Source organism: Hyaena hyaena, unplaced genomic scaffold (genome assembly GCF_003009895.1).
Source record: "Hyaena hyaena isolate Hyena2069 unplaced genomic scaffold, ASM300989v1 scaffold_329, whole genome shotgun sequence".
Lineage (NCBI taxonomy): Eukaryota > Metazoa > Chordata > Mammalia > Carnivora > Hyaenidae > Hyaena > Hyaena hyaena.
The window spans coordinates 493,216-510,278 of record NW_024080960.1 but is presented as its reverse complement, the minus strand read 5'-3'; the positions used below and the strand labels follow the sequence as shown (position 1 = coordinate 510,278).

The window sequence follows — 17,063 nt, the reverse complement described above, 5'->3', positions numbered from 1 at the left end:
TTTCTTTTTCTTTCTTTTTTTTTTTTTTTTTACAAATAGTTTATTGTCAAATTAGTTTCCACATAACACTCAGTGCTCATCCCCACAAGTGTCCTCCTCCATGCCCATCCCCCCCTCCCCCNTTTTATTTAAAAATTTTTTAATGTTTATTTATTTATTTTTTTACAAATAGTTTATTGTCAAATTAGTTTCCACATAACACTCAGTGCTCATCCCCAAAGTGCCCTCCTCCATGCCCATCCCCCCTTCCCCCCCACATCCATCAGTCCTCAGTTTTTGTCAGCATTCAAGAGTCTCTCATGGTTTGCCTCTCTCCCTTTCCCCCACCATTTCCGCCCTTCTTTATTCATCAGGAATATTGACCTGTAGTTTTCTTTACTTGTGGGGTCTGTCTGGCTTTGGTGTGAAGGTGATGTTGGCTTCAGAAAATGAGTTTGGGTGTGTTCCCTCTTCAATTTTTTGGAAGGGATTGAGAAAGATTGGTTGTAATTAATTCTTTACATGTTTGGTAGAATTCTCTGTTGAATCTGTTTGGTCCTAGGCTTTTCTTTGTCGAAAGGTTTTTGATGACTGATTCACTATCTTTACTAGTTATAGGTGTGTTCAGATTTTCTACTTCTTCATGACCAGCCTTGGTAGGTTGAGTTTATCTATTTCTTCTAGGTTACCCAATTTGTTGGTTTTTCTGTGGTGTCCTCTGTTTTGCTTACATCTACTTGAGTATTTCCTTCCTTCTGCTAACTTTGGGATTTTTTTTTTCTTGTTCCTTTCAGTGTAAAGTTAGGGTTTATTTTTGAGATTTTATTAAATGTAATACTTACCACTGTAAACTTCCCTCCTGGTATTGCTTTTGCTACATCCCATAAGTTTTTATATGTTTTTATTTGTTCTAGTTATTTTCTAATTTCCTTTTTGATTTCCTCTTTGATCCATTTATTGCTGAATTTTTATACATATGTGAATTTTCTCGTTTTCTTTGTGTTATCTATTGCTAGTTTTATTCTATTGTGGGTAGAAAAGATAGTTGGTATGAGTTCAGTCTTCTTAAATTTATTAAGATTTGTTTTGTGACCTGATATGTGATCTGTCCTGAAGAATATTCCATGTACAGTTGAGAAGAATATATATTCTTTTGCTGTTGGGTGGAATGTTCTGAATATGTCTGTCAAGTTGTTTTAGTCTGTAATGTTATTCAAAGTGTCTGTTTTCTTATTCTGTCTGGATGTTTTATCCTTATTGATACTGGGATATTGAAATCTCTTATTACTGTGTTGCTATCTGTTTCTTTCTTCAGTTCTATCATTGTTTGCTTCAGATATACTGGTGCTCTGGTGCTGAATATATATGTAATTGTTACATCTTCCTTTTTATACGTTTATCATTATATAACATCCTTTTATGTCACTTGTTAGTTTTTGACTTAAAGTTTATTTTGTTTGATATAAGTACGGCCTTCCTGCTCTCTTTTGGTTACATTTGCATAGAATATCTTTTCACTTTTAGTTTCATCCTCTGTATGTCCTTAAATCTAAAGTGAATCTGTTGTAGACAACAAATGGTTGGATCTTACTTTTTCTGATCCATTTATTGACTCTTTAATTGCAGATTTTAGTCCATTTACATTTAAAGTAATTACTGATAGGGAAGACTTACTGTGTCCATTTTGTTATTTGTTTTTGACTGTCTTCGAGGTTTCTGTTACTTTGTTCCTCCTGTTATCTTCCTATGTGTTTTGTTATTGATTTTTTTTTGTGTATGTGTGACATGCTTTGATTCCTTTCTCATTTCGTTTTGTGGCTCTTCTCTAGGTGCTTTCTTTGTGCTTAACCATGGGTCTTACATAAAACATCTTGTAGTTTTGACAATCTATATTAAACTGATTACATTTAGAAATCTTCTTTCACTTCTCTCTCTTCTACACTTTGTTATCAACATCACAAATTACATCTTTCTATTGTATATCCTATTAGTGCATTTTTGTAGTTGTTATTTTTATACTTTTGTCTTTTAACTTCTGTACTAGAATTAAATTATTTTCATTCTTTATTTTTAAGTTGTCTTTTAAAAAGAATTTGTAGAGTTTACCATTTGTTACGTACACTTTTGTGACTTAAGTTCTAAATTTTATGTAAAACTTTTTTATGATAAACTTATATAAGTTGAGTAACTCTAATAAATAATTTTGTTGTTTAAACAGAATTCTGAGACTGATGGTCAGCCATATAGAAGAATACATTGAACCTATAGTTTTCTGAAGAAGCAATTTAAAAGATCCAGAAAACACGAAAGGTAATGAAAAGGTTGTATTTTAGAATGTACTTTGGAATGACATTTTTCCAGCAAAATATATAAATGAATCCATAAACTGTTTTTTTTTTTTTTAATGTTTTATTTATTTCTAGGAGAGAGAGAGATAGCGTGAGCAGGGGAGGGTCAGAGAGAGAGGGAGTCACAGACTCTGAAACAGTCTCCAGGCTCTGAGCTGGCAGTCAGCACAGAGCCCGACGCGGGGCTCAAACTCACGAACCGTGAGATCATGACCTAAGCGAAAGTCGGTCGCTTAACCGTCTAAGCCACCCAGGCATCCCCATAAACTGTTTTGACACACTAATTTGAGGAATGTTTTATTCAAAATTTTTTCCTGTTGTATTACTTTATTTCAAAACGTTTATTGTATCCGTATGTTTAGATACTATTTTAGATACTGAGAATGCATTGATAAACAGGACAGAAGCTGTTCCTGCTCTTATTAGGATTACATTCTAAAAGGAGGGAGGACAAATAAGCCAATGAAACATTTGTTATTAGTTCAATGCACAGACTTAAAATACATAATGTGTTACAGAGACTGGTGACTGCTTTCATAATTGAAAGAAATAATGAAATATTTGAAAGCCATCATTTAAGAAGAGTATTTCAGTTAAGATCTGAATGGCAAGAATGTGCCAGCCCTGTGAAGATCTGAGAGAGGAGATTTATAAGCATTGAAACCAAAATGACCATCGAATGCTTGAGGAACAGAGAGAAAATGTGACTGCAGTATAATAAATGAGAGGAAGAGTATATGGAATTCAGGTTGGAGAAGAAATCCGGGCAAGGAGCAAATTTACAGAGAAAGTCAAGTGTTCTATTTTGTTGTATAGTATTTTAGACACCTGTAAGATCTGTAGAAATCTCAAAAGGGTAGTTGGATATAAGATTCTGAAGTTGAGAATCATGTCTAGGGATGTGGATTTGGGAGTTATTGGCATAGAGAGATACTTAAAGGCATATGTCTAGATGAAATTATGTAGGAAGTGTACATAGATTGTGAAGGATTTAGTCTTGGGACATGCCAGTATCAGAGGAGAAGGAACAACCAGTGAGATCGGTGAAAAATCAGGAAAGTATTCTGTTACAGAAAGCAAAAAGAGAAAAGTATTTAATAAATGTAGAATTGATCAGTTATATCATATGCTACTAAGAGGTAAAGTAGAGTAAAGCAGCCATTGATTGCATTTGGCAGCATGAATGTCCTTTAACCTATAATAAGAGTGAACCATTTCAGTGGGAGTGGATGAGGATGAAAGTCTGATTATAATTCATGAAGAGAAAATGGAGAGTTTCTAGTTAAAGATGGCAAAAAATGCAATTAAGTTCTTTCTTTTCCCCTTGAAACTTCATTAAAGCTAAAGTAAAGGGATTTTTTTTTTTTTTTAACAAAACTAACTTCATAAGAGCAAAGAGAAGAAGAGCGGAAACAAATGCAAAAAAATTTAGAGCCTGAAAAGCAAAAGGAAGTGTGGTATGTATTACATAGACCCTAGAGCCCCGAGTCAGCTGTGAGAATGCGGAGAATCAAACTTTACAGCACTATAGAGCCTCTGAAATGTCAGGAATTGACAGCACTCTTTACTTCTGTAAATAGGAATACGAGTGGAACTAAAAACAGGCTGATTGTTGCCAGTCTGTCTAAGAGGTGATTATACTCCATAGACCTTTTTCTTGACCTTGGAATACCAAGCAACTACCCCTTCCCTGTCTTAGCAGAAGACTAGAGATTTATTCACCAACAAGTTTAAAATTGAGATGCACCAAACATGGTTGAAAATGGGAGTACCATATTGAAAATAGAGAGATTCAGAACCTGGACTACCAGATTTTTATAATCTTTCAGTCAGTAGTTTAGAAGGTTCTTCTCTGGAAATTGTAACTAAGAGAAAGGAGCTGAAGATACCAACTTAAAGAATTTCCCCAAAGAAATATTCCAACATGATACTCCTGCTAAAGTTCATAGTAAGACCTGTCATACAGAGTTTCAGTGATCTTTTTAGACCACACCCTTAAATGATTTGGGAGCCAGAGATCTCTGAGCATTTTAGGAGAACCTCTTATGTGAGAGCCAAAGACTATGCCAAAAGAATTTACCAAGTTAGGGAAAATGGAGACCAGGTTGGTAAAATTTACCCCATTTACAAAGTAGGTAAAAATTGAAACAAATACGAACTATTACTTAATGGTTTCAGTGAGGTTGGAAGAGATGCTAAATCTGTGAAACATGAAAGAAAAACAATTAAATTAGAAATGTTAGTGTGACCATTATGTATATGGAAATAAGTCCAAAATAGGACATATCAGTAGGACAATTTAAAACAAAGGAGCTTCCAGAATAAGAGAAATAGGTCACATGTAAAGATCAATAATCAGAATGGCTATGGGCTTCTTGAGAATACTCTGGAAATTAGAAGACAGTGGAGCCTTCATAATTCTGAGGGAAAACTTATTTGCAATCCAGTATTCAGTATGTAGCTAAACTATTGATTAAGTATAGATTGATGACAGTTTCAGACTTGTGATTTTTAAAATCCTTATCTGCCATGTCCCCTTTTCGGGGGTGTTATAAGTAAACTAAAAAAGATGAAGCCATAGGATACAAGAAGCAGAAAATGCACTTTAGTAGAGACCCAGGAAGTCACCAGGAAGATTATGAATAATGATCCCAAGATGATTGCTGGTTGCTGATTGTAAAGAGCATCCAGGTCCAACAGGAATAGGTCAAAGGGCACTAAGATAAATAGCTTTAAGATTAAATTGGTAGAGTGTGTAATGTGTTTGAAGATATTAGGAGATTTAGACAGGAAAGAGTTTGGGGCTGAATTGGTGATAGGTCTATAGAAAAGTAAGTCGATAATAAAACAATTACTAACTCCAAGGAAAATTATTTAGAAAGGGGAAGTAATTGTAGTATGCTGTATGACTCAGCTGCAAATTGCATTTACAGAGTCATAATAATGTTAACTCTGAATATAACCACCTAGCCAAAATTACGATATTGGGAATTTGGGCAAGTATACATGTAAAATGAGGTAAGGATGGAGAGTCAAAAAGAATTAAATTGTTATTTTTCTTAGTGGAATTCAGTAGATGATGCTTAAAAAATAAGACTCTTTTGAGAGCATAGGGAGACACTTTTAATAATTCCGTTGAGACAGCTTGAATAAGTTGGGAGTGTGTAGGCACCCTACCTAAAACAGAAGGAATCAAGAAGTAGCAAAATAGGGCGCCTGGGTGGCTAAGTCAGTTAAGCGTCCGATGTCAGCTCAGGTCATGATTTCGTGCTGTGAGTTGAAGCCCCATGTTGGGCTCTGTGCTGACAGCTCAGCCAGGAGCCTGCTTCATATTCTTTCCCCCCACCCCTGCCCCTCCCATGCTTATGCTCTGTCTGTCTCTCTCTGTCTCTCAATAATAAATAAATAAATACATTTAAAAGAAGTAGCAAAATAAAGGATAGCAGAGAGTTAGCTGCCAGAAGAGACTGTTTAAGGGGTGAAAGTGGTGGAAAGTGGGAATAGAGCTCAGAAGACAGAGGACTTCCAATTTTTTAATAAGTCTTGTAAAACTATGTGGACACTGTAGACTTTGGAAATGTATACATTGGTGAAAATACACACTAAATTTTAAAGTAAGGGGGAGAAGGGAATTAAAGATGTTGAGACAGCAACTGTACCCTGCCATGCAGTTTCCTTGTGAGAGGGTGCAGAAAAGGAGAGCAGTACCAGGAGGGGGTTGCTGGGTCAAGGATTTTTGTTTTGTTTTGTTTTTAAGGTAAAATACTAAGATGTTGATCAGAAAAATCCATTTATTGAAGGAGAGATTCGTGATGTAGGAGTAGAAAGCCTTGAGGGTAACAGCAAATGTGATTCAGAGGACTAGTATGGTGTCATTAGATACTGCACAGTTTATTTTTAATACAGAGTGTGTTGTTTCATGTATAAGGGTTCTTTTGCAAAGATTTCCAGGCCGAGGTTTTCTGTTAATTATATTTAATGTTGCACGCTGAATTAAAAACATATCTGCTTCTGTATTTGGCAGACTTTATAAAGTTTCTTAGTTCTTAATATCTCTCCATTTCATAAATATTTGTAAAGCTTGTTTTTAAAATGATATTTATAAAAGACTTATGCCATCCTTGCCCTCTGTCATCATAAAGTAATAATAACAATGGAAAGCTGGGAAGTCCTATCGCTGAATGACCTTGAGCTCAAGTTGCTTATGTAAAGGAGCATTTGATTCCTAGATGTAACTTGATCCTTGGTAATTGAATTTGTGAATCTTTGAATCTCAGTATCTGTAACTGATCCTTTCAAAGACACATTATTGCATATTATGCTGGCCTAATAATGTCAATATTTAAGAAAGGAGACTTTTAATAATAAAATTTGATCTATATTAGATTATGTATTTGAAATTCCTTGCTGTGTGTAGGGACACAGCATATCTTCTAAAATTGAGCTGTTAGAATCCATAGCATATGCAAGTGTGACTCTTGATAGTTTTTTTGGACTGGTCCCCAGACAAGAACTTTAGACTGTCCCACCATTACCACTTTGTTTTGAATTAATTTGACACTTTATTTAAAGAAGTTAAAGGGAATCTTTATACAGTTGGCTCTGGAGTACTTAGTTCTACCTATTTCACTTCTTCTTTACCTTTTCCTTAAATACAGCATGTCTGTCAGTTGGTTAGAAAAGTAGAGAAAAGATCTTGGACTAGACTGTTAAAGATAACAATCTTACGTTCACTTAGCAACACAATAAATGTTTGGAAGAATACCATTACCAGCATTAGTAAAATAGCCTAATAAAGCATCAACTTGTATCTTCTAAACCATTTTGGGTTTAGTCTATATAGCCCTTCCTATAGTCTAAGCCCTAATTCTTGGGGTCTTGGTTTTTTTTTTCTGGTTTTCTCTGTTTTCTACATTTTGATAATTAAAGAAGCATAGACTTGGTGCCATATAAATAAGGCTCAGATCTGGCCTTTTAACTTTAAAATAAAACTCTTCTTTTTTAATTCACCCAACATGACTGCTACCTTTGCACTGTTCTTTTTGTTCTAGTGATAGAAGCAATCTCTGTTAATCACCGTGATAGGTATGTCTCTTAGACCAGAGGGTTGTAGTTAGATCATCTTTAAAGTCTCTTCTAACTCCAAAATTCTGTAATTCCATGTTTCATCTCCTGATGTTCCCCCAGACACTTAAAACCAGTATTTTATCTAATGCTAGTTCCTTTTACTTTTACCTCTGACTCCCCACTCATTTTCTTTTAAGAATTCTTACCGTTCATAGTCTCATTTCTATAGCCATAGCCACAGAGGCACAGCATCATTAATCAAGGAGTATTCGCTTGCTCTTTCATGACTATACATTTGAAAACAATGATAGAATATTTTAGAATCCCATGTTCTTAGAGCACCTTTCATCTCTTTTCACTTAATGCTACATATTAATTTACACTACTTTCTAAATTTTAAATAAAAACAACTAGAATTTTTCATGCCTCTAAACTGTTAGGGTATTTATTAGCTTTAAGGTGGTTGTTCAATATTTAACTCATGACAATAGGGTATAAGTATCTTGTGTAAATAAATTCTGCCTTACACTTCAGAAAAACTATAGGGTGACAAATTTTAGGCTTATGATTCTGTTTTAAAGTAGGAAACCTTAATTTCTTCAATGTGGGTAAGAGACCCTTTATAATAAGGCTCTTTCCTACTTGACTTGCCTTCATCCTTCTATACTCTTATTCTTATTTTATCCTCTAGTAATTAAAACTTTAAGTTGTAACATAACTAAATTTTTTCTAAAGAAAATGCTAAAATTCAATGGGTGGCTTAGTTGGTTGAGTGTCTGACTTCGGCTCAGGTCATGATCTCATGGTTTGTGAGTTCGAACTCCGTGTCGGGCTCTGTGCTGACAGCACAGAGTCTACTTGGGATTCTCTCGCTTCCCCTCTCTCTGCCCTTCCCTGACTCATGCTTTCTCTCTCTCTCAAAAATACACAAACTTGAAAATAATGTTGTTTTTTTTTTAAGAAAATGCTAAGTCTCCTCTAAGTTTCTCAAATGTGCTTCCTCATCTCCTAAAGGCCTGTGTCTTTGCAAATTTGCTATTTTGTAGCTTAGAATTTTTTCAAATATTACCTCTTCTCGTGCTCTGGCATGTTATTTCTCACATTCAAGTGGTCATACAGATCACATGCAGACCATGTTAAAATGTAGATTCTGGTTCAGTAGGACTGGGATAGGGTCTACAGTTTTGTCTTTTAACAAGGTCTCAGATGATGCCAATGCTGTTGGTCTCTGCACTATATATATATATATATATACACACACACACACATATATATACACACACACACACACATATATACATACATACATACATATATACGTATATATCTATATATATGTAATTTTAAAAATTATTGTCAAGTTAACTAACATACTGTGTAGTCTTGGCTTCAGGAATAGATTCCTGTGGTTCATCACTTACATACAACCCCCAGTGCTCATCTCAAGAAGTGCCCTCCTCCATGCCCATCACCCATTTTCCTCACCTCCCTAATCCCCTACCCTCCATCAACCGTGAGTTCATTCTCTGTATTTAAGAGTCTCTTGTGGTTTGCCTCACTCTCTGTATCTTATTTTTCTTTCCTTCCCCTATGGCATCTATTAAGTTTCTCAAATTCCATATATGAGTGAAAACATGTAATATCTGTCTTTCTCTGACTTATTTCACTTAGCATATAACCCTCCAGTTGCATCCATGTTGTTGAAAATGGCAAGGTTTCATTCTTTTTCATTGCTGAGTAGTATTCCATTGTGTATATATACACCATATCTTCTTTGTCCATTCATTAGTTGATAGACATTTGTGCTCTTTCTATAATTTGGCTATTTTTGATAGTGCTGCTCTAAACATTGGGGTACCTGTGCCCCTTCAAATCAGCACTGCTATATCCTTTGGATAAATTCTTACTAGTGTGATTGCTAGGTCATAGTGTAATTCTATTTTTAATTTTTTGAGGAATCTCCACATTGTTTTCCAGAGTGGCTGTACCAGTTTGCATTCCCACCAACAGTGCAAGAGGGTTCCCCTTTCTCCATATCTTGGCCAACATCTGTTGTTTCTAAGCTCTTCATTTTAGCACTCTGACCAGTGGGAGGTAGTATCTCATTGTTGTTTTCATTTGTATTTCCCTGATGGTGAGCAGTGTTGAGCATCTTTTTTCAAGTGTCTGTTGGCCATCTGGATGCCTTCTTTGGCAACATGTCTATTCATGATTTCTCCCCATTTCTTCACTGGATTATTTGTTTTTTAGGTGTTGAGTTTGACAGGTTTTTAATAGATTTTGGATACTAACCCTTTATCCAGTATGTCAGTTGCAAATATCTTCTCCCATTCTGTCAGTTGTCTTTTAGTTTTGTTGGTTGTTTCCTTTGCTGTTCAGATGCTTTTTATCTTGATGAGGTCTCAGTTCATTTTTGCTTTTATTTCCCTTTTCTTTGGAGACATGTCAAGTAAGAAGTTGCTGCAGCTGAGGTCAGAGTGGTTGCTGCCTGTTATTTCCTGTAGGATTTTGATGGTTTCCTGTCTCACATTTAGGTCTTTCATCCATTTTGAATTCATTTGTGAGTATATTTTAAGAAGGTGGTCTAGTTTCATTCTTCTGCATGTTGCTGTCCAGTTCTCATAGCATCATTTGCTAAAGGGAGTGTCTTTTTTCCATTGGATACTCTTTCCTGCTTTGTTGAAGATTAGTTGGCCATATATTTGTGGGTCCATTTCTGGGTTCTCTATTCTATTCCATTAGTCTATGTGTCTGTTTTTTGCCAATACCATACTGTCTTGATGATTACAGCTTTATAATGCAGGCTAAGGTCTGGGATTGTGATGCCTCCCACTTTGGTTTTCTTTTTCAATATTACTTTGGCTCTTGGGCGGTCTTTTGTGGTTCCATACAAATTTGAGGATTCTTTGTTCTAGCTTTGAGAAGAATCCCAATGCAATTTTGATTGTGATTGCATTGAATATGTAGATTGCTTTGGGTAGTATTAACATTTTAACAGTATTTGTTCTTCTAATGCATGAGCATGGAATGTTTTTCCATTTCTTTGTGTTATCTTCAGTTTCGTTCCTAAGTTTTCTATAGTTTTAAGCATACAGGTTTTTCACCTCTCTGGTTAGGTTTATTCCTAGGTATTTTTATGGTTGTTGGTGCAGTTGTACATGGGATCGATTTCTTGATATCTCTTTCTGTTGCTTCATTATTGGTATATAGAAATGCAACTGATTTCTATACATTGATTTTATATTTTGTGACTTTGCTGAACTCATGTATTGGCTCTAGCAATTTTTTGGTGGAATCCTTCAGGTTTTCCATGTACACTATGATGTCATGTGCAAAGAGTGAAAGTTTGACTTCTTCTTTGCCAATTTGGATGCCTTTTATTTTGTTTTGTTGTCTGATTGCTGAGGCTAGGACTTCTAACACTGTGTTAAACAAGAGTGTTGAAAGTGATCATCCCTGTTGGGTTCCTGATCTCAGGGGAAAAAGCTCTCAGTTTTTCCCCCATTGAGAATGATATTAGCTGTGGGCCTTTCATATATGACTTTTATGATGTTATGTTCCCTCTAACCTGACTTTCTTGAGGGCTTTTATTAGAAAGGATGCTGTATTTTGTCAAATGTTTTCTTTGCGTCTGTTGACAGGATCATATGGTTCTTATTCTTTCCTCTATTAATGTGATGTATCATGTTGATTGATGTGCAAATATTGAATCATCACTGTGGCCCAGGAGTGAATCCCACTTGATCATGGTGAATAATTTTTTTAATATAGTGTTGAATTCAATTTGCTAGTGTCTTGTTGAGGATTTTTGCATCCATGTTTATCAGGGATATTGACCTGTAATTTGCCTTTTTAGTGGGGTCTCTGGTTTGGGAATCAAGGTAATGCTGGCTTCATAGACTGAGTCTGGAAGCTTTTCTTCCATTTCTGTTTTTTGCAACAGCTTGAAAAGAATAGGTATTAACTCTTCTTTAAATGTTTGGTAGAATTCCCCTGGGAAGCCATCTGGCCAACTGGCCCAGGACTCTTATTTGTTGGGAGATTTTTGTTTTTAATGTTTTTTTTTTTTATTTCTAGAGAGAGAGAGACAGCATGAGCAGGAGAGGGTCAGAGAGAGAGGGAGTCACAGACTCTGAAACAGGCTCCAGGCTCTGAGATGGCAGTCAGCACAGAGCCTGACATGGGGCTCGAACCCATGAATCATGAGATCATGACCTAAGCGAAAGTTGGACGCTTAACTGACTAAGCCACCTAGGCGCCTCTTGTTGGGAGATTTTTAATGACTGATTCAATTTCTTCTCTGGTTATGGGTCTGTTCAAATTTTTTATTTCTTATTTGAGTTTTGGTAATGTGTGACTGAGTGTCTAGAAGTTTATCCATTTCTTTCAGATTGTCCAGTTTGTTGGCATAGAATTTTTCATAGTATTCTTTAATAATTATTTATATTTCTGTGGTGTTTGTTGTGATCTCTCCTATTTCATTTATGATTTTTATCTATTTGGGTCCTCTGTCTTTTCTTTTTGAGAAATCTGGCTAGGGGTTCTTTATAAAAACCAGCTCTTAGATTCATTGATTTGGGTTTTTAAAAAATTTTGTATTCTTCCTTTCTGCTCTACTATTTATTATTTCTCTTCTGCTGGCTTTGTGCTTTTTTTTGCTGCTCCCTTTGTAATTTCTTTAGGTGGAAGGTTATGTTATGTATTTGGGACCTTTCTTGCTTCTTGAGATAGGCCTGAATTGCAGTGTACGTTCCTCTTAGGACTGCCTTTGCTGCATCCCGAAGTGTTTGGACTCTTCCTTCCTTTCTTCCTTTCTTCCTTCCTTTCTTCCTTCCTTCCTTCCTTCCTTCCTTCCTTCCTTCCTTCCTTCCTTCCTTCCTTCCTTCCTCCTTTCCTCCCTCCCTCCCTCCCTCCCTTCCTTCCTTCCTTCCTTCTGCTTCCATATGTTTTTAAATTCCTTCTTTAATTTCCTGGTTGACACATTGATTCTTTAGTAGGATGTTCTTTAACCTCCATGTATTTGGGGACTTTCCAAATTTTTTCTTGTGGTTGATTGCAAATTTCATAGTGTTGTAATCTGAAAATATGCATGGTATGATCTCAATCCTTTTATATTTGTTGAGGGCTGTTTTGTGACCCAGTATGTGATCTGTTTTGGAGAATGTTCCATGTGCACTCTAGAAGAATGTGTATTCTGCTGCTTTTGGATGAAAAGTTCTGAATATATATGTTTAGTCCATCTGGTCCAATTTGTCATTCAGAGCTGTTGTTTCCTTATTGATTTTATGCCTAGATGATCTGTTTATTGCTGTAAGTGGAGTATTAAAGTTTCCTGTAATCACAGTATTATTATCTATACATTTATTTATATTTGTGATTAATTGCATTATATATTTGGGTGTTCCTTATGGGCATAGACATTTACATTTGTTTGCTCTTCTTGAGAAATAGACCCCTAATTGTGATATAATGCGCTTCTTCATCTCTTGTTACAGTCTTTGTTTTGAAATTTAGTTTGTCTGATACAAGTATGGCTACCCTGGCTTTCTTTTGCCCTCCAGTAGCATGATAGATGGTTCTCCATCCCCTCATTTTCAATCTGCAGGTGTCCTCAGGTCTAAAATGAGTCTTTTGTAGGTAGCATACAGATGAATCTTGGTTTTATTATCCATTCTGATACCCTAGGTCTTTTGATGGGGGATTTAGTCCATTTACATTGAGAGAGATTATTGAAATGTATGGATTTAGTGTCATTATATTATCTGTAGGTTTCATTTTCTTTGTAGTCATTGCTGCCTTCCACTTGTGGTCATGAACTCCTTTAGTTTTTGTTTGTCTGGTAAAGCCTTTATCTCTGCTTCTATTCTGAATGACAGGCTTGTTGGATAAAGGATTCTCGGCTGCATATTTTTCCTATTCAGCACATTGAATATTTCCTGCCAGTGTCTTCTGACCTGCCAAGTTTCAGTGGACAGGTCTGCTAACTACCCTTATGTGTCTACCATTAAGGCCCATTTGTCCCCAGCTGCTTTCAGAATTCTTTATCTTTGTATTTTGCCAATTTTACTATGATATGTTGTGTTGTTGACCTGTTTTGTTGATTTTTGAAGGGAGTTCTCTGTGCCTCCTGGACTTGGATATCTGTTTCTTTCCCCAGATTGGGGAAGTTCTCAACTATAATTTGTTCAAATAAGCCTTCTAACCCTTTCTCTCTCTTCTTCTTATGGAACTCCTACGATACAGCTATTATTAGGTTTCATTTAATCACTTAGGTCTCTAAATCTCCCCTGGTGGTCTAGTAATTTCCTTTCCCTCTTTTTTCAGTTTCATTATTTTCTATAATTTTGTCTTCTGTTTCACCTATTTTCACTTCTGTTTCTTCCAACCTTGCTGTCACTGTATCTAGTTTATTTTGCATCTCATTTATAGCATTTCTTAATTCATTGTGACTGTTTCTTAGGTCTTTGATCTTTACAGCAATTCTCTCCTGTTGTCTGTGGTTTTTTCAAGCCTGGCTATTAGTCTTACCACTTTTATTCTAAATTCTTACTCATATACATTTTTTGTATCTGTTTTTGAGCAATTCTCTGGCTCTCATTTCTTTCTGGAATTTCTTTTGAGGAGAATTCTTCCATTTCGTCATCTTGGCTAGGTTTCTGTCTTTTACATGTTTTAATAACTTGTTATGTGTCCAGTACCTGTGAGAACTACTGTATTAAAAAGGGGTCAGGGGCACCTGGGTGGCTCAGTAGCTTAAAGTGTCAGCTCAGGTCATGATCTCATGGTTTGTGCATTTGAGCCCTGCATTGGCTCTGTGCTGACATTAAAAAAAAAATTAAGAAAAAGGGTCATACAGTGTCTATGGCCTCACACTCCAGGAAGTGTTTTTGGAGTGTGTTGCCTGTACTCTATTGTTACATATTTGACTGCTCTGTCCTACTGGTCATTCATCTGCAAAGCCTTTCCTTACTTATGGTAGTGGATTGTTTAGACTTTCCACCAGGTGTGCTTAGATTTGTTTGGAAATTTAAAAAAAGTGGGGAGAAACTTGATCCCATACAAAGAGAAAAATGAAAGGAGTGAAACAAAAGACCAAGCAGAGAATCAGAGAAACTATAAGGCTTAATCCAGAGAGAGAGAAAGGAAAATAAAGAAGGAGATCTAGAAAAGGTGTAAAAAGAATAAAAAAACTTGAGTAAACAGACTGACAAAGCAGAGAAAGAAAAAAAAAAACACATATAATAATAAATGACCAAAAATCAAATCAGAATCTATGAGCCCAATTCCAAAGGGAAAAAAAGAAAAGGGTAGGAAAAAAAGAGAAAAAAAAATAATAGTAATAAAAAAAATTAAACAAAAAAAAAACAGACTAATATACATAATAACAGGACAATTGTCAGTTGGTGCCTGGGACCAGTGGCTGTGCTGGTCTGGAGGAGAGACCATATGGTTCACTCAGTGTCAGTCCCATTCCAGTTGGTAAGCAGTTGCCGGCCACAGAGGGATGGGGTTTGGTGTAAGCTGGTCCTGCCTTCGCTGAGGGCCCTGAAGCGCCACTGTGTTGGTGATGGGGAGAAAAATGGCAATACCCCAGTCTCTCCTCCCTGGACTGGGTGTCTCATAAACCTCGCTGTTCAGGAAGCCCACACAGAGTAGTGCAGGCCACTGGCTTGTCTTGCTCCACAATCTCCCTTACCTCTTAGGCGATTGGCTGGGATCCAAAACCTGATGTCTAGGATCCCACACTGTGGGACCCGGTTCTGGGGTAGCACCACCCCACCCTGCTGATAAAAGGTGTTTGGCTGGCCTGGACCATATTTTTAGTAATAGCCATTTAGACTATCTGACACACTCATTGTCATCAACAATGAGTATTTCCTCTGACTCCTCCCTACATACCTTCATTATCCTTTTTACTGTTATTTGGGTATCTGTCTCCCTATTCAATTCCAGATTTTTGCCTATAGGGACTGTCTTTTATCCTTGGATCCCTAAAGCTTAGCATACTATTTAATAGAAAATAGGCTTTCAACAAATGTTTGTTGTTGATTAGATGTTATTTTTAAATGGAAGAATAGTTGACATATAATGTTATATTAGTTTCAGGTATAAATAGTGATTCAATAATACAATGTTATACAGTGCTCACCATGATAAGGTTAGTTACCATCTGTCACTGAACAATGTTACTACAGTATTAATGATTATGTTCGCTATGCTGTACTTTTTATTCCCATGATTTTATTTTGTAACTGGCAGTTTGTAGGTCTTACTTACTTTTACTAGTTTCAGTCATCCTCCCCCTTCTCCCCTCTGGCAACCACCAGTTTATTCTTTGTATTCATGAGTCTTTCTCTGATTTGTTTTTGTGTTTTAGATTTCGTATATAAGTGAAATCATACGGAATTTGTCTTTCTGTGTCTAACTTCTTTCAGTATGATACCCTAGTATGATACCCTCTAGACCATCCATGTTGTCAAGATTGGCAATATTTTATTATTTTTATGGCTGAGTATTCCACTGTGTGTGTGTGTGTGTGTGTGTGTGTGTGTGTGTGTGTACACACCTCACATCTTTATCCATTCATCTATTGATGGGCACCTAGGTTGTTTCCATATCTTTGCTATTGTAAATATTGCTACATGAACATAGGAGTGCATATATCTTTTGAATTATAGCCTATTTACATAGTCTAATTAATATATATACTAAATATAAAGCATAGCCTTTATTTATAATATGAGGTGAATTATGAACCTCAAGTTTTTCCCTGTATTCCTTTCTTAGAAGGGAAAAAGCCTCAGATGTGCCCTAGCTAAAGATATTTGCTTGAAAACAATGTTCCAGCCTTTGGTACAAACCAAAACTTTTGAATTCTCTATGATACCATAAAGTATTTCTCAACATTACTGTTTGTAGATCTAAATTTCTTTTTGGAAAACTAATGACTATGTGTTTTTCTTTCCACCCAAGGAGAAGTACAAATGTCTACCACAAGACGAAAACGTAATATGTTATGTTGTTTACCGTAAGCTGTAGTAAAATGAGCTCAATTGTCGACAGGTATGTTTTTAGAGACTCTTTATTTTGAATCCTATAAAGCTGTTTTAAAATTTATTATTAGCGTAATGGTCTCTATCAAACTGATAAAAGGAGTTTTATGCTTAAACGTAATTCCTATTACATTCAGTTTCTGTACTGAGTAAACATAGTGTAATAGTAAGATATATTATCTATAGCCAAGTCCAGTGTATGGCTTGTGTCCTAAGCAGTTCTTGAACTGTAATTTTGAGTGATTTGGTCAGAGCTTCTCTGAAAGAAATTGTGATGGTTGCAGATGTTTCCTTGGCACCTTACAGAATCTTTTATCTCCTTATGTGTTGTCCTTTTTCTCCATATCTGTTGGTGCTAACCCCATGTCCTTAAGCATTTAAGTATTTGAGATTGATAAGTGCTAGCTATAATTAGGATTTTATTACTTGAAATTAAAAATTTTAAATCATATTCTTGGGAAAAGGATAAATCTTGTTTCTTTGATTGTCAGACTTTTTTCTTTTACATTTTAACACCTCTGACAATGAGATTCATTTTACAATTGCTTATCATGGTTTAATTGGTAGCATTTTTTTTTTCTTTCTTGGTGGCACATGAAATACTGACAAGTTTTTA

The 17,063-nt window shown here is 35.8% G+C and overlaps 1 protein-coding gene across 4 annotated transcripts in view; it reads left to right on the top strand.

Annotated features, from left to right (window-relative positions):
* The window catches only part of CLOCK (clock circadian regulator), a 145,475-nt gene that overhangs the window by 55,190 nt on the left and 73,222 nt on the right, over nt 1-17,063 (top strand). For all 4 annotated transcript variants that reach the window (XM_039249027.1, XM_039249028.1, XM_039249025.1 and 1 more), the window contains exons 3-4: nt 2,198-2,289; nt 16,368-16,457. In XM_039249027.1, coding sequence (XP_039104958.1) covers nt 16,411-16,457 — 47 coding nt within the window. In that variant the 5' untranslated portion in view covers nt 2,198-2,289; nt 16,368-16,410. The remainder of the gene's footprint in view (nt 1-2,197; nt 2,290-16,367; nt 16,458-17,063) is intronic.